This window comes from Anomaloglossus baeobatrachus, chromosome 8 (assembly GCF_048569485.1).
Source record: "Anomaloglossus baeobatrachus isolate aAnoBae1 chromosome 8, aAnoBae1.hap1, whole genome shotgun sequence".
NCBI lineage: Eukaryota > Metazoa > Chordata > Amphibia > Anura > Aromobatidae > Anomaloglossus > Anomaloglossus baeobatrachus.
Window position 1 is genome coordinate 11,060,690 of NC_134360.1, and position 26,014 is coordinate 11,086,703.

The 26,014-nt window shown below is 50.7% G+C and overlaps 1 protein-coding gene across 1 annotated transcript in view; it reads right to left on the reverse strand.

Annotated features, from left to right (window-relative positions):
• The window catches only part of ACTR8 (actin related protein 8), an 87,437-nt gene that overhangs the window by 54,850 nt on the left and 6,573 nt on the right, over nucleotides 1–26,014 (reverse strand). The window contains exons 3-7 of the mRNA XM_075321300.1: nucleotides 24,176–24,286; nucleotides 22,756–22,860; nucleotides 9,221–9,394; nucleotides 6,924–7,017; nucleotides 6,408–6,540 (exon numbers count right to left, since the gene is read on the reverse strand). Coding sequence (XP_075177415.1) covers nucleotides 6,408–6,540; nucleotides 6,924–7,017; nucleotides 9,221–9,394; nucleotides 22,756–22,860; nucleotides 24,176–24,286 — 617 coding nt within the window. The remainder of the gene's footprint in view (nucleotides 1–6,407; nucleotides 6,541–6,923; nucleotides 7,018–9,220; nucleotides 9,395–22,755; nucleotides 22,861–24,175; nucleotides 24,287–26,014) is intronic.

Genomic DNA, 26,014 nt, shown 5'->3' on the forward strand with positions numbered 1-26,014 from the left:
TTCCACTGCGCATGCTCAGCTCTTATGTTTAATCATTGAAATCAATGTTTCTCCCTCTCTCGGCGGCCAGATGATCAGCTGATCGGCCAACGGCGGCTTTTGAGAGCGATCAGCTGATTGCCCAATGGCCGCCTTTTGTGAGCAATCAGCTGATCGCCTGGCCGCCGGGTGATCAGCTGATCGTTCACAATAGCCGGCCACCGGTAAAAACAAAACAATAAAAAAAAAACAAACAGATCATTGTTTTTCAGCATCAGTCACATCAGTTGTGCCACTATCTGCAACGCATCCGTTGCATCAGTCACACAACTGATTGTGACGGATGCAAAACAACACAAGTGTGAAAGTAGCCTTACAATGCCAAAATCCCCCTTGTGATGGCGCTGCAGTGAAAGTGAACACTTTTAGCTAAGGTTCCCCCTAAATGGTGGAGGGAGGCGCTCTGCAACTAACTTACTATCAAAAGGCTGTCCTAACATGTAAAGAGCGTCCAAAACAGTGACCCCCTTTAATAGTAGGAATGGAAAATTGTGGAAAAAAGAGAATTTTGTTACTTACCGTAAATTCTTTTTCTTATAGTTCCGTATTGGGAGACCCAGACCATGGGTGTTTAGCTTCTGCCTCCGGAGGACACACAAAGTACTACACTCAAACGTGTAGCTCCTCCCTCCTAGCATATACACCCCCTGGTAGCCAGTCCTAGCCAGTTTAGTGCAAAAGCTGAAGGAGGACATCAACCCACAAGTAGAGACAGAGCAAAACCCGGAACAACCGGAACCTCTGTCTACAACAACAGCCGGTGATAACACGCGGAACAAGAAACTGCCAACAGGGAGGGTGCTGGGTCTCCCATGTCAGAACTATAAGAAAAAGAATTTACGGTAAGTAACAAAATTCTCTTTTTCTTCATCGTTCCTTATGGGAGACCCAAACCATGGGACGTTCTAAAGCAGTCCATGGGCGGGAATAAACAGAAAAACTGAGAAGTAGGCGAAACCTAACTTCACAAATGGGCGACAGCCGTCCGAAGGATGCGTCTGCCCAAGCTCACATCTGCCGAAGCAAGAGCATGCACTTGGTAGTGCTACGAAAAAGTATACAGACTAGTCCAAGTGGCAGTCTGACAGACCTGCTGAGCCGTAGCCTGTGCCTGAAAGCCTAAGAAGCACCGACAGCTCTGGTCAAGTGTGCCTTGATCCCCGGCGGGAGAGGCACTTGAGTACACTGGTAGGTATCGGAAATGGCCGACCTAAACCAACGAGCCAGGGTCGGCTTAAATGCTGAAAGGCATTTACGCTGACCAGCGGTCAGCACAAAAGAGAGATGCGCCGCCTAAGAGCAGCGGTGCGAGACACATAGATCCGGAGCGCCCGCACCAGATCCAGAGTATTCAACGCCCTTTCAAAGCGATGAACAGGAGCCGGACAAAAAGGAAGGCAGGGAAAATGCCCCGGTTAAGGAGGCAGCAACCACCTTAGGGAGAAAGTCCGGAGTCGGACGGAGAACCACCTTGACTTGATGAAGGGAGGACTCCGAAGAGAGTGCAGCCAAAACAGAGACTCCCTTGAGGGAAGTCATGGCCACTAGAAAGACCACTTTCTGTGAAAGACTAAACAAGGAAACCTCCCTAAGAGGCTCAAAGGGGGGTTTCCGGAAGCTATGAGGACCGAATTAAGGTCCCAGGGCTCCAAGGGCCGCCGGTAGGGCGGAATGATGTGAGATGCGCCCTGCATGAAGGAGCGCACCTGGGCCAGCCGGGCGATATGCCGCTGGCACAACACTGACAGAGCCGAGAGCTGTCCCTTAAGGGAATTGAGGGATAGTCCTAGCTGCAGACCAGACTGCAGAAGGGACAGGAGGGACGGCAAGGCCAAAAGGCCAAAGGATACTTCCGAGCTCGAGTCATAGTGGAGATGACTTCAGGAGGGATACCAGAAGTTAGCAAGATCCATGACTCAAACGCCACGCCGTCAAACTGAGAGCCGTAGGCTCTGGCGGAAGGACGGATTTCGTGAGAGAAGATCTGGACAGTCCGGGAGATGCTGTGGCACCTCTACGGACAGACGGAGCAGGTCAGGGTACCAAGCTTGCCTGGGTCAGTCTGGAGTAATGAGAATGACCCGACGGCCCTCCCTTCTGATCTTGCGCAGGACTCTGGGCAAGAACTAGAGGGTGAAACACGTAGAACAGACGAAGCTGGGACCAAACTCGAACCAGTGCGTCTGCCGCAAAAACCTGAGGATCGTGGAGCCACGGTTTGACGGCAGAAACAATCTGCCTCCCAACTTCCCACGTCTAGGATGTGGGCTGTGGATATGGTGGACTAGGAGTCCCCCGTCCACTGAAGAATGCGATGAACCTCCAACATTGCCAGGCGGCTGAGTGCCCCGCCCTGGAGGTTGATGTAGGCAAACGCTGTAGCGTTGTCTGACTGGACTCGAATGTGCCTGGCTGCCAACAGATGGTGAAAGGCTTAGAGAGCTAGAAACACAGCTCTGATTTCCAGCACATTGATCCAGAGGGCTGATTCGGACAGAGTCCAAGTGCCCTGCGCTCCATGGTGGAGATATACTGCTCCCCAGCCGGATAGACTAGCATCTTGGTGAGGAACACCCGGGACGGAGCCAAAAAGGAGCGTCCCTGAGACAGAGGGGACGATACCACCATTGAAATGAGCCCCTGGTCTGTGGCAAAGCCACCGCCCCGTGGAAGGAGGAAGTCCGCCTGTTCCAACAGCGGAAAATATCCAGGCGTAGAGGACGCAGATGGAACTGGGCAAGGGAATGCTTCCATTGACACCACCATCTGATCTAGCACCTGTATTAGGTGCCTGAAGGAACGACGTCGACCGCCAGCGGAGGGAGTGCTGCTTGACTAAGGGCATATTCACAAGTGCCGACAGAGTCTCGAATTGCGTCTCTGGGTCTGTGAACTTCTGGGTCGAAGTCAGAGTGGACTTGGACCGAATGACAAACCACCCGAATTGGTGAGAGTGGCGAGAGTGAGCGAGGCACTCCGCTAACAGTCTGCACTGGATGAAAACCCAGAGTAGAAGGCTGTCCTGGACAAAAAAATCACTGCCAACCCCTAGAGGTGCAGGACCGCAATGACAGCTGCCCCGACCTTGAGAATACTCGAGGGGCCGTGGCTAACCCAAAGGGAAGAGCCACGAATTGGACCACTGATTGCAAAACGTAGCCAACGCTGGTGTGAAACTGCGATTGGCACATGCAGATAGGCATCTCTGATGTCGATGGATGCTAGGGAATCTCCTTGGGTCAATGATTGATCGCAGAGACTCTATGCGAAACTGCCGCACCTGAACATGCTTGAGAAGCTTGAGATCCAGGTCGGAAGGCACCGCCCTCCTCGGGTACTAGGAATAGATTTAAACAGAAATCTCAGAACCGTTCCCAGTCGGGAACCGGTACAATTACTCCAGTGGCCTGCAAGAATGCCACAGCCTGTGAGAAGGCGGCGGCCTTGGAGCAGAGGGGAGTTGACAGAAAAAAATCTGTTTGGCGGGCTGGATAGAATTCTATCCTGTAGCCGTGGGAGATGGTATCTCGCACCCACTGATCGGAGACGTGTTAAAACCATACGTCGCCAAGTGGGAGAGCCTGCCACCGACCAAGGACGTTGCTGGCGTGGCCAGATAGCCAGGAGGAGGCTGACTTAGTGGCAGCATGTCCTGCGGTCTTCTCGCGCGCCATTTGGGTTTACGATCCTTGGCTGAGCCAGTGGGCGAGGCCGAGGGCTAAGAGAACGATCAGATGGAGGAACAAAAAGAACGAAACCTCGACTGATTCCTGCCCTGGACAGGTTTCCTGGTTTAGGTTTGAGGCATGGAAGAAACTCTTCCCACCAGGAGCTTCCTTAATAATTTCATCCAGTTGTTCCCGAACAGTCTGGTCCCAGCAAAAGGGAGCCCAGCAAGGAACTTCTTTAGAAGCATCCGCCTTCCACTTCCGAAGCCACAGGAGCCTGCGGATAGCGAGAAAATTAGCCGAGGCCACCGCAGTGCGGTGAGAGCCTCCAGCATGGCAGACATGGTATAGGATGAAAAGACTGAAGTCTGGAAGCTAAGGCAACCATTTCGGGCAAAGAGTCCCTATGAGGGAATGCATCTCCTCTAGAGAAGCAGAGATGGCTTGAAAGCCACACTGCTGCAAATGGGGAGAACGAGGCCCCTGCCGCCTCCATACAGATTTGGCCAGAAGGACAAACTGGCGGACAGCAAAACCGTAAGTGAAGAGCCATCAGCCACTGAAACAACGTCCGGGCTGAGAGTCTAAACACCGGAGGGATCACCTTTGGTGAATGAGCCCACTCCTTGACCACCGCTGGTGGAAGGGGAAAACTGTCATCAGAACCACGCTTTGGGAAGCGTTTGCCAGAGCAGACCCTGGGCTTGGTCACAGTGGCCTGAAAACTGGAGTGGTTAAGGAACACACTCCTTATTCTCTTAGGCAAGGTAAACTGGTGTCCTGTTGCCAGAGAAGTTTGCTCCTCTGATACTGGCGGATTGAGGTCCAGTACAGAATTAATGTACAGGGGGATCCTTAGAGAGGTGCCGTCAGCCACTGATACAACTATCCGGGCTGAAATACTAGACACCGGAGGGACCACCCTTGGTGAATGAGCCCACTCCTTGACCACCTCTGGTGGAAGGAGGAAACAGTCATCAGAACCACGCTTTGGGAGCGTCTGTCAGGACAGGCTCTGGGCTTGGTCACAGTGGGCTGAAAACTGGAGTGGTTAAGGAACACACTCCTTGTTCTCTTAAGGTATACTGATGCCTTTCTGCCAGAGAGGGATACTCCCCTGATACAGGCGGATTGAGGTCCAGTACAAATATAATGGACGCAATCAAATCATTAGCATCTGCATCACCTTCGGACAGATCAATGGTACATTAAGTAGCGTCCGAGCCCCCAGTAAAGACATCTTCCTCGTCCAGTGAGTCAGCTCGTGAATCAGAGCTGCGGGACGGGGAAGGACAGGGGACCCTGCGTCTCCATTTTAGGAGGACGGGGTCTGAAACCAGATGAAGAGACCTCTAAGAGCTTGCTGAGCGAGCCGTAGCAGCAGAAGCGCCCTGAGAAGGGGGCTAATGCATGCTCAGCACCCCCGGAGCAGCTGGAGGGACCACTGACGAGCCTCCAGGCTGAGGGACCACTGTGTTTATGTGCTCAGTACAGGCAGTACGAGTCTACATGCAGCATATTAAGAACAGCCTTGCTCTGATGTGAGACATGCTGCAGAAGTGGGGGCTCTGTGAGGGAATGCATCTTCAGAATGACCCCCAGCAGAGTATATAAACAAAAGAATATAAGCAGCTGCACAACTGGAGGTTGTGGCTGCCAGACCGTTTAACATACATTTCCATGCCTCCAGTCCCCCAGCCCTGGCCCCAACTTGTCACAATGTGGTATCTCTGTGCTTATGCAGACACTGAGAACGCTGAGAAAATGGCGACCGGAGCGCAGGCGAGGGGGCGGGGCCTACTCTGAGAGCGGGCAAATGAGGTATACAGGGGAGGGAATCCTTCCTCAGTGAGGAGTGTCCGCTCCCTGTGCTGAACAGCCGCTGGGCGGAGCCACACCGTCCCTCTGCATGACTGACATGCAGAGGGAGTGAAACCGAAACTAGGCCTCAGGCGAAGCCGGGGCCTAGATTTAAACATGCGGCCAGCGTGCAGGCACCATCGGCGCGGTTCTCCAGTGAAAACTGGAGAACCGGCCGGAAATGTTACCCCAGACATATAATACACTCCCCCCAATAAATAAAGTACAGGGAACCCTGGAAAGACCACTTTCTGTGGTAAAAACGTCTCATACTTAGCTTTTGAGACGCAGGTGCCAGGTCCCTGGGGGGGGTTAAACGCTCCGTCCGACAGGATCCTGAACAGGGCTGCGGATGGAGACCGGTCTCCTGCAAAGCAGTGAGAACCGTGATGGCTCCCACTTCAAACCAGAGCCCCAAGGGATGGTGAAGGAGCGCGGCATGTGAAGGCTCCAGCCTTGTAAAGTCAACCTTAACAGCACCGCCGACACAGTGGGGTGAGAAGGGACATGCCGGGAGTCCAGATGGGACCCGCTTTTCTTCCAAAACTTTGAAATCCAAAAAATCAAAAATCAAAGAATGCATGTGTGTGTGTGACCTCCTGAACACAAAGCATTGAAACTGGCTAGGACTGGCTACCAGGGGGTGTATATGCTAGGAGGGAGGAGCTACACGTTTGAGTGTAGTACTTTGTGTGTCCTCCGGAGGCAGAAGCTATACACCCCATGGTTTGGGTCTCCCATAAGGAACGATGAAGAAAGAAGAAGAGTCCCGCTGCCATTTGCCTGAAGGAGTTCCCCCCGACTGATAGAGGTGGGACCGGAGCTCGCATGGAACCATACCTGGTGTTCCGGTGAGATATTCCGTCCTCCACACAGCAAATGCTGGTCTTCTGGTCCCCAACGTCCACCACACATGCACTGGTCAGACCACTGCCGTATACAGCACAGACGGACTCCTGATGGACGATCACCCCTGAGAGAGAAAATACATTAATGCAATTTATTTTAAAAAATAATCATGGATTGGATGAATGTTTTTTGATTTACTTTGAAAATAAAATTTAAAACGAAAATAAAATAATAATAAATAATAATAATTATAATATATATTTTAATATATATATTAATTATATATTGCTCAATTTTACTTTTGACCTAAAATGTAAATATGAGACTTCACTGTGTTAACCCCTTACCCCCCAATTACACCATTGGCTGCATTTTTGCCTTAGGCGTGGGGGAAAAAAACAAAAAAGTTATAAAAATGCCTGAAATTCTTGTTTTTAGAACCCTGGAAAAAAATGCATTAGTATTTTTTTTTTTTTTTGACAACCCCTTTAAAAGACACGAACGCACCTGAAAATCCCATCTTGGTGAGGATCATGTTGACCATTTCTTTCACGTGCTGCCGGTTATATATGTCAGGGATGAGTAATATACATCTGTAATACTGGAAGAGATGGGAAAAACGTTAATGTAAAACACGATGAAAATTTGCTGAAATATATTAACAAAATCCACATTTTTGGCTTGAAGCCCACATGGTGACCGGGATCAGAAAACAAACCAAACATTATATATTATATATATATATATATATATATATATATATATATATATATATATATATATATATATATATATATATATATATATATATATATATATATATATATATATTTTTTTTTTTGCCTTATATATTGCAAGATGGGTCATAAAAAAAAAGAAAACCAAAACAATAATACAGAAGCTCCTCCTGTGTATTTGCGTTGTATTTCTAGGAAATCTGCCATGTCCTCTGATAGAGTCCCCCTAATGACAACGGCATTTCAGAGTGGAGTCTCAACGCTCGGCTTCTATCTAATGGCACCGGTGGTAGATGGTACAGGGCGTCTGTTCTTGCAGTAGCAGTCACTACAGGTGATGAAGCTTGTGTTTGTTGCCCCTGCCTCCTGCTTGTGATAGGTTTCTTCCTGTCAGCCATAAACAATCTGAAGCCGCAGATCATAGAAGTACAATAGCTGCTCATAGCAGGGTCCTCTCTCCTCCTATACCAGTCTGTCTTGTACTGTTAATGATTGTTGTACGTATACCCTCTTTCACTTGTAAAGCGCCATGGAATAAATGGCGCTATAATAATAAATAATAATAATAATAATAATAATAGCTATAGGGAAGACTTCTAACCGAGGAGGAGGAGGAGGAGGAGGAGGAGAGAGGGGAGCTCAGACCCAAACAATAGGACTCCCACCATGATGTCCAACTTTCAATTAAGGGTATACAGATTGTCTCTGTATACCATAGAACCTATAACATGCATAACACTGATAATCTCGCATTGTGATGCCGTTGATCACACAGCACAATTCTTACCAGTTTCTGAAACAGAACAGACTTCAATTTAATGGGGTTTTTCCAAAATGTCAAATACTTGGTAAGAGGGAGAGAATGGTTTAAACTGGTGCTCCCCAACTCCAGTCCTCAAGAAAGAAGCAGCAGGTCGTGAGCTCAGCGTGGAATTATCACCGGGGCAATGCTAAGGAAATCCCGAAAACATGATCTGTTGTTGGCTCTGGAGGACTGGAGTTGAGGGAACAGTTGTCAGTATAGCAACTCTTTATCCTATTGTTTAGCTGTATATTTTCGAGTCTTGCACCCTGTTCACACCATGGTGTTGCAGACATACATTCTCTAATTCGTATGCATTTTCTGAGAACCCTGCCCCACCCACAGCCATGTGTCTTATTTCACATATATAGCTTGGTCCTTTGCTTCCCATACAGGGCAAGTTTTTTAACTGCAGGTGAGGTTACGTTACACATAGGTTAGGGTCCCCAAAAATAGAGATTACCTTGGCGTTTGGTTTTGGGGCTCCTTTGCATTGATCAATACAATGGCTAAACATCTCATTCCTATTATTCATAGCAGTTATGCACTTACCATTTTCATGTTTTTCACTGTTTTCAGACAGTCCATTGTATTTTTCAGTCTACTGTTCCCAGAGCAGTTCTGCTTTTCATTATTCCCCTATACATTGAGACTAGTGTGCAACTCTTTATCCTATTGTTTTGTCAGTATAGATTCTGCTGTAAATTTATACATTAAATTCCTCTCTGACGTTCCAGCACTGATGCCCCGGGGGTCATGTTGGTCACCATTTGTCTGCAGTGATGGCATCCTAACCATCTATGACGCTTGCACTGAGGGTGCAGCGCTTACGCGAGTGGGGGGGTGGGGGGGCGTCAATGCTGCCATCTATGATGCTTGTACTGAAGGGGCAGCGCTTACGTGAGTAGGGGGGGGGACGTTACTGCTGCCATCTACTGTGTTTACACTGAGGATGCAGCGCTTACATGGGTAGGTGGGATGTCACTGCCACCATCTCTGGGGTTTACACTGAGGGTGCAGCGCTTACATGAGCAGGGGGTAACGTCACTGCTGCCATCTATGGGGTTTACACTGAGGGTGCAGCGCTTACGTGGGACGTCACTGCTGCAGCGCCCGCCCTAGCGGTGCTTACACTGGGTAAGTGAAAGTTCTCGTGTTACTTTGTACCATTCTTCACACTGTCCAACATTTGGGAAATTTCAAAAACCTCTTTAAATTTCTAGCAACATCCCAGAGGGCAATGTTACTAAAGATGATGGACGCACCTTCAAGTCCTTCAGTTGTATTTCCAGGAATTTATGTATGACGTGAGACCAGATAACCTCCAGGTCTGAGAGCACAGAGGTGAGCGAGCCCCCGGGTCCACCATGGATGTTGAGCTGGCCGCAGCGGATGGGATAGTGAATATCATAGCCTTCCGTGGGGTTCACAAATAACGCCTGTGGAACAAAGATTCACACTAAACAGATCAGTCCCCGGCGAGGAGTCCGCAAGACCGCGATGAAAACCACAAAGTGCGCACCACGTGTGTTATTGGAAGATTTGCTCTATTTAAGGGGTTGTCCAGTGAAAACAAAAATTGTCACTTTCCTGTGGGATAGGCGATAATGTGCTGATCGGTGCGTGTCCCACTGATGGGACCTGCAAAACGCTGAAACTTTATCCCTGACCGAGCACTTTTATCCTCGTTCCAAAATAGAGCTGGAAATGGGACACGGAACCGTCGCTCCATTCATTCTCTATCGGGCCAGAGGAAAAGAAGGGAATTTTGTTACTTACCGTAAATTCCTTTTCTTCTAGCTCTTATTGGGAGACCCAGACGATTGGGGTATAGCTACTGCCCTCCGGAGGCCACACAAAGCACTACACTAAAAAGTGCAAGGCCCCTCCCCTTCTGGCTATACCCCCCCGTGGTATCACGGGTTCTCCAGTTTTAGTGCCAAAGCAAGAAGGAGGAAGCCAATAACTGGTTTAAACAAATTAACTCCGAATAACGTCGGAGAACTGAAAAACCGTTCCACATGAACAACATGTGTACCCGCAAACAACCAAGAAATCCCGAAGGACAACAGGGCGGGTGCTGGGTCTCCCAATAAGAGCTAGAAGAAAAGGAATTTACGGTAAGTAACAAAATTCCCTTCTTCTTCAGCGCTCTATTGGGAGACCCAGACGATTGGGACGTCCAAAAGCTGTCCCTGGGTGGGTAAAGAGATACCTCATGTTAGAGCTGCAAAACAGCCCTCCCCTACGGGGATGTCACTGCCGCCTGCAGGACTCTTCTACCTAAGCTGGCATCCGCCGAAGCATAGGTATGCACCTGATAATGTTTGGTGAAAGTGTGCAGACTCGACCAGGTAGCTGCCTGGCACACCTGTTGAGCCGAAGCCTGGTGTCGTAGCGCCCAGGACGCACCCACGGCTCTGGTTGAATGGGCTTTCAGCCCTGAAAGAACCGGAAGCCCTGCAGAACGGTAGGCTTCCAGAATTGGTTCTTTGATCCATCGAGCCAGGGTGGCTTTAGAAGCCTGCAACCTCTTGCGCGTACCCGCGACAAGGGCATCGGAACGGCGTATGGGCGCCGTGCGGGAAATGTAGATTCTGAGTGCTCTCACCAGATCTAGCAAACGTAAACATTCTCATACCGGTGAACCGGATGAGTGCAAAAGGACGGTAAGGAGATATCCTGATTAAGATGAAACGAGGATACGACCTTAGGGAGAAACTCCGGAATGATGCGCAGCACTACCTTGTCCTGGTGAAACACCAGGAAGGGAGCCTTGGATGACAGAGCTGCCAGCTCAGACACTCGCCGAAGCGATGTGATCGCAACGAGAAACGCCACCTTCTGTGACAGGCGAGAAAAGGAAACTTCCTTCAGAGGCTCGAAAGGCGGCTTCTGGAGAGGAACTAGAACCCTGTTCAGATCCCATGGATCTACCGGCCGCTTGTACGGGGGTACGATATGACAAACCCCCTGCGGGAACGTGCGCACCTTAGAAAGACGTGCTAGACGCTTCTGAAAAACACACGGATAGTGCTGAGACTTGCCCTTTGAGGGAGTCTAGCGACAAGCCCTTTTCTAACTCCTATTGTAGGAAGGAAAGAAAAGTAGGCAATGGAAATGGCCAGGGAGACACTCCCTGAGTAGAGCACCAGATTAAGAAAATCTTCCACGTTCTGTGGTAGATCTTAGCAGACGTGGGCTTCCTAGCCTGTCTCATGGTGGCAACGACCCCTTGGGATAATCCTGAAGACGCTAGGATCCAGGACACAAAGGCCACACAGTCAGGTTCAGGGCCGCAGAATTCCGATGGAGAAAACGGCCCTTGAGACAGTAAGTCTGGTCGGTCTGGTAGTGACCCCGGTCGGCCGACCGTGAGCTGCCACAGATCCGGGTACCACGATCTCCTCGGCCAGTCTGGTGCGACGAGTATGACGCGGCTGCAATCGGATCTGATTTTTGCGCAGTACTCTGGGCAAGAGTGCCAGAGGTGGAAACACATATGTGAGCCGGAACTGCGACCAATCTTGCACTAAGGCGTCTGCCGCCAGAGCTCTGTGATCGCGCGATCGTGCCATAAATGCCGGGACCTTGTTGGTGTGCCGAGACGCCATTAGGTCGACGTCCGGCACCCCCCAGCGGCAACAGATTTCCTGAAACACGTCCGGGTGAAGGGACCATTCCCCCGCGTCCATGCCCTGGCGACTGAGGAAGTCTGCTTCCCAGTTTTCTACGCCCGGGATGTGAACTGCGGATATGGTGGATGCTGTGTCCTCCACCCACATGAGGATTCGCCGGACTTCCTGGAAGGCTGCTGACTGCGTGTCCCTCCTTGGTGGTTGATGTATGCCACCGCTGTGGAGATGTCCGACTGGATTCGGATCTGCTCTCTTTCTAGCCACTTCTGGAAAGCTAATAGGGTAAGATACCCTGCCCCGATTTCCAGAACATTGATCTGAAGGGTGGACTCCTGCTGAGTCCACGTCCCCTGAGCCATGTGGCGGAGACAAACTGCTCCCCACCCTGACAGACTCGTATCTGTCGTGACCACTGCCCAGGATGGGGGCTATGACAATGAGGTGGGAATAAGCCACTATTGCAGAGAGTCCTCGGCCGTCAGGGAAAGGGAGACTTCCCGTCCAGGGAGGTTGACTGCCCGTCCCATTGGCGGAGAATGTCCCATTGCCGTTGGCGCAGATGAAACTGCGCAAAGAGAACTGCCTCGATGGCTGCCACCATCTTCCTTAGGAAGTGCATGAGGCGCCTTAAGGGGTGCGACTGGCCTTGAAGGAGAGACTGCACCTCTGTCTGCAGTGAACGCTGCTGGTTCAGCGGAAGCTTCACTATGGCTGATAGAGTATGAAACTCCATGCCGAGATCCGTTAGTGATTGAGTCGGAGACAGATTCGACCTTGCCAAATTGATGATCCACCCGAAAGTCTGGAGCAGCGTAACATTCAGGCTGCGTTGGCATGCCTCGAGAGAGGGTGCTTTGACGAGTAGATCGTCCAAGTACGGGATCACCGGGTGTCCCTGAGAGTGCAAGACTGCTACCACTGCTGCCCAGACCTTGGTGAACACCCGTGGGGCTGTCGCCAGACTGAATGGCAGAGCTACGAACTGAAGATGTTCGTCTCCTATCACAAAACGTAGAAAACGTTGGTGCTCCGTAGCAATTGGCACGTGGAGATAGGCATCTTTGATGTCTGTTGAGGCAAGGAAGTCTCCTCGAGACATTGAGGTAATGACGGATCGGAGGGATTCCATCCGGAACCGCCTGGCGTTCGCATGCTCGTTGAGCAGTTTCAGGACCAGAACAGGACGGAAGGAACCGTCCATTTTTGGAGCCACAAAGAGATTGGAGTACAAACCCTCGCCCTCGTTCCTGAGGGGGAACAGGGATCACCACTCCTTCTGCTCTTAGAGCGTCCACCGCCTGCAGCAGGGCATCTGCTCGGTGGAGAGGTGGGGCCGTTCTGAAGAATGGAGTCGGAGGACGAGAACAGAACACTGTCCTGTGCACGTGAGCACAATGTCCGTCACCCACCGGTCTGTGACCTGTGGCAGCTAAATGTCGCCAAAGGCGGGGGAGTCTGCCATCAACCGCGGATGCGGAGAGAGAGAGAGAGCTGAGAGTCCTGAGGAGACCGCCTTGGTAGCGGTTCCTCCGACTGCCTTCCTTGGGCGAGATTGAGCCCGGCCGGAATCTGAGCCCGTCTGAGGTTTTGTAGCCCTTTTGCACGAGGACAATTGGGACCTGCCGGAGCTTGGGAAGGACCGAAACCTCGACTGTACTTTTAGGACAGTATTAACAGGGTAAGTCGCAGTGCAGACATTGCGGGGTTACGGACGCCTCTGCGGTACAGATGTCCCTGCTCAAGGTCAGCTGCGCAAGAACAGCTGAAAAGGTTAGGTTGCCAAAACGGCTGTGGATGCCGGAGCAACCGACACGCCGATAGCCTCCTAGACAGATTTCAACCAGAGTCCATCTGTCTGTGAATGGCATCTTTAAGTGAAGCCCCATCTCCAGTGCAACTATGGCTCTATATGCAAGCCTGGAGATTGGAGAATCCACCTTTGGACCCTGGGTCCAGCGCTGACCACGTCAGGGGAAAAGGGATAACGTGTATCCTAAAAACGTTTGGAGAAGACGCTTATCTGGTAAGCGTGGTGTTCCTGGACTGCTTCTCTGAAGTCAGCGTGGCCAGAAAAATACTCAATATCTGCGCGAGATACTGAAAAGGAACTTCTCCTGTTCGTCTCCCATCTCCACTGGGGGAGCTGAGGGGGAAAGATCCAACCTTCCATTGATGGACGGTATAGGATCATTCCGTATGGCGTTACCATCCGGAGTATCCGGATTGAGAGCGATGTCAGTATCAAAGCCCTGAAGAGCTGCCCTTTTGGTCAAGTAGATTGCCCATGGGTGCAAGTCTCTATATTATGACTACTCCGTCCCTGTCCATGGACAGGGTTGACAGGAGGTTTCTTTGGCCACAACTAGTAGAGCCCCGGCAGACGAAGTGCTAGAGACCCCGGCAGACGACGTGCTACAGGGGAGCATGCACACAATGGGACGGTGTCATGAACAGCATCCCATGTAGTAAAAACAGCACTGAAATCTGTGTTGCTTTTTTGCCGCTGCCGACTAGCTATCTAGAAGTATATAGCCAAGATTGGTGACCGTACATTGCAATGTATAGCATACAGGCATAAAGTACAAAAGACCACTGCAGCACAAGCAATACAAGCAGCATAGAAGCCTGTGCCCTGGCACCCCTGCTCTTCTGCTGCTGCATACTAGTCATCTAGGGGAATATAGCCCTAAAGAGTGACCATACAGTGCAATGTATAGCATACAAGCACAAGTACAAATGCACAGTGCAGCCCATGCAATACAAGCAGCATAGAAAAAGAAGGGAATTTTGTTTACTTACCGTAAATTCCTTTTCTTCTAGCTCCAATTGGGAGACCCAGACAATTGGGTGTATAGCTATTGCCTCTGGAGGCCACACAAAGTATTACACTTAAAAGTGTAAGGCCCCTCCCCTTCTGGCTATACACCCCCAGTGGGATCACTGGCTCACCAGTTTTAGTGCCAAAGCAAGAAGGAGGAAAGCCAATAACTGGTTTAAAGACCAATTTAATCCGAGGAAACATCGGAGAACTGAACCATACCACATGAACAACATGTGTACCCGAAAAAACAGAAAAACCCAGAGAAAACAGGGCGGGTGCTGGGTCTCCCAATTGGAGCTAGAAGAAAAGGAATTTACGGTAAGTAAACAAAATTCCCTTCTTTTTCGCTCCTAATTGGGAGACCCAGACAATTGGGACGTCCAAAAGCAGTCCCTGGGAGGGTAAAAGAATACCTCGTGATAGGGCCGTCAAACAGCCCTTTCCTACAGGTGGGCAATTGCCGCCTGAAGGACTTATCTACCTAGGCTGGCGTCTGCCGAAGCGTAGGTATGCACCTGAAAATGCTTGGTAAAAGTATGCAGACCCAATCAGGTAGGTGCCTGACACACCTGCTGAGCCGTAGCCTGGTGCCGTAATGTCCAGGATGCACCCACGGCTCTGATAGAATGGGCCTTCGGCCTTGAGAGAACCAGAAGCCCAGTAGAACTGTAGGTTTCAAGAATTGGTTCCTCGATCCCCCGAGCAAGGGTGGATTTGGAAGCTTGCGACTGTTTACGCCGACCAGCGACAAGGACAAAGAGTGCATCCGGGTGGCGCAGGAGCGCCATGCGGGAAGTAGAACCTGAGTGCTCTCACCAGAACCAACAGATGCAAATCTTTCTGAAATTGGTGGACTGGACGAGGACACAAAGAAGGTGAGGTGATATCCTGATTGATATGAAAGTGGGATACCACCTTAGGGAGAAATTCCGGAACCGGACGCAGAACTACCCTGTCCTGGTGAAGGACCAGGAAGGGAGTTTGTATGAGAGCGTTGCTAGCTCGGACACTGTCCTAAGAGACGAGACCGTTACTAGAAGGCCACTTCCCGTGAAAAGCGGGAAGGGAGACATCTTTCAAAGGCTCGAAAGGCGGCATCTGGAGAGCAATTAGAACCTTGTTCAGATCTCAGGGCTCTAACGGCCGCTTGTACGGAGTGCTGAGAAGACAAACTCCCCGTAGGAACGAGCGTACCTGAGGAAGTCGTCGTTTCTGAAAAATACAGATAGCGCTGAGACTTGTCCCTAAAGGGAACTGAGCGACAACCCATTTTCCTACCTAGATTGCAGGAAGGAAGGAAACATAGACGATGCAACCGGCCAGGGAGAAACACCCTGCGCCGAGCACCGAGATAAGAATATCTTCCACGTCCTGTTCAAATGGAAGAATGGCCCTTGAGACAGCCAGTCTGATTGGTCTGGTAGTGCCCCCGGTTAGCCTACCGTGAGGCACCACAGAACCGAGTACCACAACATCCTCGGCCAATCTGTAGCGACGAGGATGGCGCGGCCGCAGTCGGTCTTGATCTAGCGCAGTACTCTGGGCAACAATGCCAGAGGTGGCACCTAAGGTAGCTGGAACTGCGACCAATGCTGAACTAAGGCGTTTGCCGCCAGAGCTCGATGATTGTGAAACCGTGCCATGAAGCTGGCACATTGTTGTTGTGCCGTGACGCCATTAGATCGACGTCCGGCCTCTGTCAGCGGCGCCAGATCTCCTGAAACCCGTCCGGGTGAGGAGACCATCCTCTTTCGGCCACACCTCAGCGACTTAGGAAGTCAGCTTCCTAGTTTCCACACTTGGGATGTGAATTGTGGATATGGTGGATGCCGTGTCTTCCACCCACATCAGAACCTGCCGGACTTCCTAGAAGGCTTGCCGGTTGCGCGTTCTTCCTTGGTGGTTGATGTATGCCACCGCTGTGGAGCTGTCCGACTGAAGTCGGATATGCTTGCTTTCCAGCCGCTGTTGGAAGGTTTGTAGGGCAAGATACACTGCTCTGTGTTCAAGAACATTGATCTGAAGGGTGGACTCTTGCTGAGTCCACGTACCCTGAGCGCTGTAGTGGAGAGAAACTGCTCCCCACCCTGATAGACTCGCGTCTGTCGTAACTATCGCCCAGGATGGGGATAGGAAGGACCTTCTTTTTTAACCAAGAGGTGGGAAGAAGCCACCACCGTAGAGATTCCTTGGCCGCCTGAGAAAGAACGACGACTCTGTTGAGGGACGTCGACTCCTCGTCCCATTGGCGGAGAATGTCCCATTGTAGTGGACGCAGTAAAACTGCGCGAAAGGAACTGCCTCCATTGCTACCATCTTACGTAGGAAGTGCATGAGGCGTCTCAATGTGTGCGACTGGTTCTTAAAGAAGAGCTTGCAGCCCGTAGTGAATGCTGTTTGTCTAGCGGAAGCTTCACTATCGCTGAGAGAGTAGGAAACTCTATGCCTAGATATGTTATCGATAGGGTCGGGGTCGGATCTGACTTTGAAAAGTTGATGATCCACCCAAAACTTTAGAGAGTCTCCAGCGCAACGTTCGGGCAGTGTTGGCATGTTTCCCAAGAGAGTGCCTTGACAAGTAGATCGTCTAAATACGGGATCACAGAGTGACTCTGAGAGTGCAGGACTGTGACTACTGCTGCCCTGACCTTGGCGAAGACCAGTGGGAATGTCGCTAGCCGGAAGGTAGAGCTACGAACAGAAGGTGTTCGTCTCCTATAACGAAGCGTAGACACGCTAGTGCTCTGGATCAATCGGCACGTGTGGATAAGCATCCTTGATGCCTAATGATGCTAGGAAATATCCTTGGGACCTTGAGGCGGAGTGATTCCATCCGGAACCGCCTGGTGTCCACGAGCTTGCTGAGCATTTTTAGATCCAGAACGGGATGGAACGGCCCGTTGTTATCGGTACCGCAAAGAATTTGGGGTAAAAACCGTGACCTTGTTCCTGAAGAGGAACGGGGGTCATCACTCTTTCTGCCTATAGAGTGCACCCCGTTTGCAGAAGAGCAGCGGCTCGGCCGGGAGGTGGAGAAATTCTGAAGAATCGAGTTGGAGGACGAGAAGTGAGCTCTATCCTGTACCCGTGAGAGAGAATGTCTCACACTCAATGGTCATTGACCTATGGCAGCTAAATATCGCCAAGGCGGGAGAGCCTGCTACCGACCGAGGCCGCAAGTCATGAGGAAGCCGCCTTGGAAGCGGGTTTTCAGACTGTCGATTTTTTGGGCGTGACTGAGCCCGCTAAGAACCTGAGCTCCTCTGATCCTTTTGAGTCCACAGTGGACGAGGAAAAATGGGACCTGCCCGAGCCTCGAAAAGGCCGAAAACCCCGACTGCCTCTTGCTCTGTTGGGGTTTGTTGTGTCCGGGCTGAGGAAAGGATGAATCCTTACCCCTGGACTGTTTAATGGTTACATTCACCAAACAGTCGGTCAGCAGAAAAAGGCAACTGGTAGGCAACCTTTTTTGGAAGCAGAATCTGCCTTCCATTCACTTAACGAGCAGACCAGGCTCTGCTTAAAAACACGGAGTAGCGGAGGCTACCGCCGCACGGTTCGCAGAGTCCAGGACAATCTGAATCGCGTAAGAAGCAAATGCAGACATTTGAGAGGTTAAGGATGCCACCTGCGGCACAGATGTACGTGTAACCGTGTCAATCTGTGTAAGACAAGCTGAAATAGCTTGGAGTGCCCCAAGGGAAAGAATGCCGGAGCCAACAGCAGTTCCATCTCCCACTGCAACTATGGATCTAGCTACAAGCCTGGAGATTGGAGGATGCCGCTTGAGACACTGGGTCCAGTCCCTGACCAAGTCAGGGGACAGGGATAACGTGTATCCTAAGCCGTTTGGAGAAGCGCATATCTGGATAAGCGTGGTGTTCCTGGACTGCCTCTCTGAAGGCAGAGTGGTCCAGAAAAATACGTGAAGCTGACTCCTCCACTGGAGGAGCTGTGAGAAATAACCCACATTCTATAGATGGACGCTATAAGATTATTTACTATGGCGTCACGATCAGGTGTATCCAGATTGAGAGCGGTCTCAGGATCAGAATCCTGAGCCGCTACTTCCGCCTCATTACACAGCGAGTCCTTCTGCTAGGACCCTGATGAAACCGAGGCCGCTCATAGTGAGCCCGCTTAGGCTGTCTGGGACTGACGTCCGTGCAGAGCCGTGACTCTGGGATGCGTGTGACATTCCCGGAGCTGTTAGTTGTTCACACTGAGGGGGGCCATGGATCAATGATTCAACAGTGCCCATATTGTGAGAGACATGTCCGGACTGCTAGGCTTCTAGTATCATAGCCATAGTCTCAGAAAAACTGTCAGTAAATACTGCAGACACCGTCCTCATCCCCTGGCCATTAGTGCATACAATGGGAGTCTATGTAACCTGCCGGCCGTATAGCCGTACATGCTGTACCAGCTGTATAGAAAAACATGTGGTTCTGCACCTTTGTTTTACACAGAGAATATGCTGATAACTCCTCCGCATAATCCAGGAGGGTATATACAACGTGCGACCAAACAGTGCAATGTATATAGTACAAGCATATCTATAAGTGCACTTCTGCACTAGTGGGGTTAGCACCACAGGTGCTGCTTAACGCCTGTTGCAGCGATTGTGTGACTATCAGAATGCCAGGGTCTTCCACACTTGTCTCTGTTCGTACAGAAACTGACACTAATGGCTGCCGGCGTCCTTGTAGAGAAGGAAGCCGTGGGCGTGCCTGAGAAAGTGCGGGAATCCGGATTCACAGTGCACACAGTGAGAGGGGTGGAGTATGCAAAACATACTCCAGCTCTCAGCGCTGCTGTGCTATGCAGCGTCACGCCCCTACCCTGACTGTCAGGGCTGTGGGCGGTAACGAAGGGAGACTAGGCCCAGAAGCCGGGGACTCGAGTTAACAGCGCGGCCGCCGTAAAAGCGCGGGCCGCGCTGAAGTCCCCGGCGCACCACAAGTGCCAGCCGCGCCGCAGTCCCAGCGGCCGGCGCGACCGATGCCTAGAAGTGGCCAGCGTCCCGCCCCTCTCCTGACTGGCAGGTCTGGGGGCGGGAACGAACGGAAGCAGGCCGCAAAAGCCGGGGACTCTAGTTATCAGCGCGGCCGCCGTAAAAGCGCAGGCCGCGCTGAAGTCCCCGGCGCACCACAAGTGCCAGCCGCGCCGCAGTCCCAGCGGCCGGCGCGACCGATGCCTAGAAGTGGCCAGCGTCCCGCCCCTCTCCTGACTGGCAGGTCTGGGGGCGGGAACGAACGGAAGCAGGCCGCAAAAGCCGGGGACTCTAGTTATCAGCGCGGCCGCCGTAAAAGCGCAGGCCGCGCTGAAGTCCCCGGCGCACTACAAGTGCCAGCCGCGCCGCAGTCCCAGCGGCCGGCGCGACCAATTCCCATAAGTGAGCCTGCTTCAGCGAAGCTGAATGAGGCCATGGCACAGGCGCCGCAGCGCTGATGTCCCCCGGCGCACTACAACACCCAGCATGCTGCGGTGTGAGCGCCAAATGCACGGGGACACAGAGTACCTTGAGGAAGCAGGGCCATGTCCCTGATGTACTCCGCTCCATCCAGCATCTTCTCCAGGGGCTGTAGATGGAGCACGGTCTCAGTGCCTGGAGACCGGTAAATCCCACTTCACCCAGAGCCCTGTAAAAAGGGATGGGGAAGGAATCAGCATGTGGGCTCCTGCCGCCGTACCCGCAATGGGTACCTCAACCTTACAAACACCTCCGACATACAGTGGGGTGAGAAGGGAGCATGCTGGGGACACTATATGTGTCCTCTTTTCTTCCATCCGACATAGTCAGCAGCTGCTGCTGACTAAAAAGTGGAGCTATGCGTGGATGTGTTGCCTCCTTCGCACAAAGCACAAAACTGGTGAGCCAGTGATCCCACTGGGGGTGTATAGCCAGAAGGGGAGGGGCCTTACACTTTTAAGTGTAATACTTTGTGTGGCCTCCAGAGGCAATAGCTATACACCCAATTGTCTGGGTCTCCCAATTAGGAGCGAAAAAGAAAAACCTGTGCCCCAGCACCCTTGGTTTTCTGCTGCTGTAGTCTAGCCATTCCAGGAGAATATAGCTAAGACTAGCGACTGTACAGTGCAATGTATAGCATATAAGCATAAACACAAATGAACACCTCAGTCGTGCAATACAAGCAGCCTAGAAAGCCTGTGCCTTAGCACACCTGCTTTCCTGCTGCTGATGTGTCGCTCCCCAAGCGGGCATATAGCGACCTATGCAGTAAAAAACAACACATGTACACACTGCAGTTATATCGTGGTCAGCACTATGTGTGCCTCTTACCGCCCGCCTATAAGCGGGTGTATGATCGCCACCGTCCTGCCTTGGTGCCGAAAGTCCGAGCTCGGACTGCAGTAATGGCTGCCGGCTTCTTCCCCAGCTCGTGTGAGGAGGGGCGGGCCGTGGGCGTGCCCCCAAGGCAGAGCGGGAATCCGGCGTCCGACAGTGTGCAGTGAGAGGGCTGGAGCATGTAAATAAAGCTCCAGCCCTCGGTGCTGCTGATTGCTCAGCGTCTGTCCCCTTCCCTGAGTGACAGGGAGGGGGCGGGAACGAAGCGGCACTAGGCCGCAGAAGCCGGGGACTGGATTTATAAGCGCCGCCGCCGTAAAAGCGCGGTCGGCGCCCAGTCCCCGGCGAACTACAAGTCCCAGCCGCGCCGCCGCTCCCGGAGCGTCCGGCGCGGTAGTTCCCAAAACACAAAGTCACTCAGCAAAGCTGCAGTGACTGTAACCCTTTACTGTCCCCGGCGCACTAGCACACCCAGCAAGTCTGGAGTGTGCTGTGCCTGTGTGTACGGGGACACAGAGTACCTGTAATGGTGCAGGGCCATGTCCCTGAACGGTACTCCAGCTCCGTATCCAGCAGGTTCAAATGGGTCTGTGGATGGAGCCCGGCGTCAGAGCTTTGAGGCCGGCAGGATCCCACTTCCTCAGAGCCCCTCAGGGGGATGTGGAAGGAAAGCAGCATGTGGGCTCCAGCCTCCGTACCAGCAATAGGTACCTCAACCTTACAACACCATCCACGGGTGAGAAGGGAGCATGCTGGGGGCCCTATATGGGCCCTCTTTTCTTCCATCCGAAATAGTCAGCAGCTACTGCTGACTAAAATCTGTGGAGCTATGCATGGATGTCTGACCTCCTTCGCACAAAGCTTGAAAACTGGAGAACCCGTGATACCACGGGGGGGTATAGCCAGAAGGGGAGGGGCCTTGCACTTTTTAGTGTAGTGCTTTGTGTGGCCTCCGGAGGGCAGTAGCTATACCCCAATCGTCTGGGTCTCCCAATAGAGCGCTGAAGAAATAGGGAATTAAGGGAGCATCGAGGTATGTGCACTGCTGCTCCATCCTACAAGCCCAGGCCTGCCGATCGGTGCCGCACCCAACTGATCAATACGTTATCACCTGTGAATAGCTGATACACGGCTCGCACTGGACAATCCCTTTAACTTGTGAAAGATAAAGCTGAAAGGGATCCAAGATGTGCAAAGTGTAAAGTGGTAGCCGAGGATTGGAGAGAAAAAAATGGCTGCTTCATTTCACCAGTGCATTGGCTGAGGCTGCACTCGCAATACCGCATGCAACCTGTGCACAAGGTGTGGAGCTGTTCTTGAAAGAAAGTAGCTATGTAATTTTAAGGCTATGTGCACATGTTGCGTTTTTTCATGCGTTTAATCAGCGTTTTAAACTGCAGCGTAAACGCATGCGTTCTGCATCCCCAGCAAAGTCTATGAGAATTTATCAAATTCCATGCGCACGTTGCGTTTTAAAACGCAGCGTTTTGGATGCCAAATTTTTGACAAAAATCAATGAGTTCTAAAAAGCAACATGTCACTTCTTTTGTGGGAGAGCAAGCATCCAGAAAGCATGAATTCTGCATTCAAAATACATCCAAAAACGCAACGTTTTGGCCACGTTTTGAAATGCACATGCGTGACAAAACGCAGCAGAATATTTGACACGGCAGAACGCAACGTGCGCACATAGCCTAAAGGCCACAATAAAAATAGACTAAAATCAGCTGAAGCCGCCGATATCGGCCTCCGACTCTCCCCCAACAGATAATGTCAGGGGAGAGAAGGACCCGACCTGTTGAATTCAGCAGCTGATTCTTTAATCCTCTGGGAAATTAGCTGTTGGCAGAAGACTCCATAGAAAACACAGGAGCGGTCAGCTGAACCAAGCACGTGACGAGAGAAAGCCGACGGACAAATGATTGGTCAGCCGACTGTTATCCAATGTGTATGGGGTCCTAATCCTATAAAACCCCTATAGTAATAGAGAACAGAGATTGACAATCCAAAAAAACAGATTTGAGCAAGTACCTCTTCTCCTACAAAGTATTCTTCGCTGTGAGAAGTGCTGGTCCACTTCACTCCAGAATCATGGTCCAATATCGCCGGCCTTATCTGTTTATTGTATGCTCGAGCCTAAAAAAGGAGAACAAACCCCCAGATAAACACGCTGGAATCCCGAGTCTTCAGTAGTAAATCTGTCACCAAATTTCACAAAGCAATTTGCATAATATATTATTGAATCAATATTTTAGTCCTGATGTGGCTGGTATATTTACTGTGAAAGTTTGTTTCATAAGGCTGTTCAACGCCTTCACTGCCTGGTGATTTTCCATTTTTTTTTTCCTTCCAAGCGCCATAACTTTTTGTTTATTTTTCAGTCAATATAGCCATATGATATGAGGGTTTAGTTTTTTGCAGGATGAGTTGTACTTTTGAATGACACCATTCATTCTGCTCCATATTGTACTGAAAAGTGGAAAACAAAATATTCTAAGTGTAGTGAAATTACAAGGGAGGGGGAAAGAAAAAAAAAAAAAAAAAAAAAAAGGGCAATTCCACAATTATTGTTTCTTTATTTACCATTTTCACTATAAGATAAAACTGATGTGGCAGTGTCAGTACGAGCTCATAGATACCAAACATGTATAGGTATAGACATGTATAGGTTGGGGTTTTGGTTTGTTTGTTTTTTAAGCAGTAAAAGGAATTGCCCTTTTAGCGCCATTTTCCGAGCTCTGCGGAGTTCTGATTTTTCAGGATCTGGGGCTCAGTAATGGCTTATTTTTTGGGGTCAGGAGCAGGCATTTTTAGTTCTACCATTTTTGGGAAGATGCAATGTTTTGATCACCTTTTATTGCAATGTTGCTGTGAGCAAAAAAAAAAAAAAAAAATAATTCTGACGCCTTTACCGATCAGATCCATTTATTATATTTGATAGATCGGGTATTTCTGAACGCGGCAATACCGAAAGTGTATTTTTTTTTTTTTTTTTTAACGGTTTTATTTTCAATGGGGCAAAAGGGGGTGATTTGAACTTTTGTTTTTTTATTACTTAATACTTTGAAAAACTTTTTTGTTACTCTTTTTCCTGTTGTAAATAGTCCCATTAGGGGGAGATGAAGCGGATATTCTCCCATCACTTCTGCTGTATAGGGCGATACTTCAGCATCAGCGCTGATCTGTTCAGCAGAAGTGCTGCTCTCCTGTGGATGGCGGCGCTCTGCCGGAGTGTCATCAGATGAGCCCCAGATGTCATGAGAACCTATCGGCACTCTGCGATCACATCACAAGGCCACCGATGGGGGTGGGGTACTACGCACTCTCCACCGGCGAGTGTTAAATCCCGTTATCAGAGATTGACAGCAGGATTTAACAGGTGCGGCTCTGGCCGGACGCTCATGTAATGTGTATAAAGCCCTAGGCTGCGGCTCCGCTGCTGATCACCCACCTGCTCTGGCACCACAGGGATCCGCCTGGTCCCGTTAGACAGCTTTTTGGACCAGATCGCTTGATCCACCATTTTGAGGCCATTGTGTCTTTGTTCATTGCTTTCCGGCTTCTGAAAAACAAAAGATAAAAATGATTAAATAAATAACAATAATGTAATGACTTCTTCATAGTCAATATAAACATAAAGCGGGAGGCGGATCAGTGGGTAAGTTCTGTGTACGAGGCTTAAACGATATGTGACATTGGTCCTTTATAACGACCTGTATAATGTGCCGGGGGGCAAATCTGACCACTGCAGCTCGGTGCTCACTGAGGGGGTGTGGCTGAGAGGATCCTCAGGGGCGTGTCTTTAGCCTGTTCTGCATTATTACCCTGTAAGCACCGCCCCCTTGTTCAGACCATAAATAATTAGCATAATAGCCGCAGTAAATAAAGAAGGGAATTTTGTTACTTACCGTAAATTCCTTTTCTTCTAGCTCCTATTGGGAGACCCAGACGATTGGGTGTATAGCTTCTGCCTCCGGAGGCCACACAAAGCATTACACTAAAAAGTGTAACCCCTCCCCTTCTGGCTATACACCCCCCGTGGGATCACGGGATGCTCAGTTTTAGTGCTAAAGCAAGAAGGAGGAAAGCCAATAACTGGTTTAAACAAATTCACTCCGAAGTAACATCGGAGAACTGAAAACCGTTCAACATGAACAACATGTGTATCCAAAAAAACCCAAAAATCCCGAAGGACAACAGGGCGGGTGCTGGGTCTCCCAATAGGAGCTAGAAGAAAAGGAATTTACGGTAAGTAACAAAATTCCCTTCTTCTTCGGCGCTCCATTGGGAGACCCAGACGATTGGGACGTCCAAAAGCAGTCCCTGGGTGGGTAAAGAAATACCTCATGTTAGAGCTGCAAGACAGCCCTACCCTATGGGGAGGCAACTGCCGCCTGCAGGACTCTTCTACCTAGGCTGGCGTCCGCCGAAGCATAGGTATGCACCTGATAATGTTTGGTGAAAGTGTGCAGACTCGACCAGGTAGCTGCCTGGCACACCTGTTGAGCCGTAGCCTGGTGTCGTAATGCCCAGGACGCACCCACGGCTCTGGTTGAGTGGGCCTTTAGCCCTGATGGAACCGGAAGCCCAGCAGAACGGTAGGCTTCAAGAATTGGTTCTTTGATCCATCGAGCCAGGGTGGCTTTGGAAGCCTGCGACCCTTTGCGCTTACCAGCGACAAGGACAAAGAGTGCATCGGAGCGGCGCAGTGGCGCCGTGCGGGAAATGTAGATTCTGAGTGCTCTCACCAGATCTAACAAATGTAAATCCTTCTCATACCGATGAACTGCATGAGGACAAAAGGAAGGCAAAGAGATATCCTGATTTAGATGAAAAGAGGATACCACCTTAGGGAGAAACTCCTGAATGGGGCGCAGCACTACCTTGTCCTGGTGGAAGACCAGGAAAGGAGCCTTGGATGACAGCGCTGCCAGCTCGGATACCCTCCGAAGAGACGTGACCGCTACCAGAAAAACCACTTTCTGTGATAGTCGAGAAAGTGAAACATCCCTCAGAGGCTCGAAGGGCGGCTTCTGGAGGGCAACTAGTACTCTGTTCAGATCCCATGGATCTAACGGCCGCTTGTACGGGGGTACGATATGACAAACCCCCTGCAGGAACGTGCGCACCTTAGAAAGTCGTGCTAGACGCTTCTGAAAAAAGACGGATAGCGCCGAGACTTGCCCTTTAAGGGAGCCGAGCGACAAACCTTTTTCTAACCCAGATTGCAGGAAAGAAAGAAAAGTAGGCAATGCAAATGGCCAGGGGGACACTCCCTGAGCAGAGCACC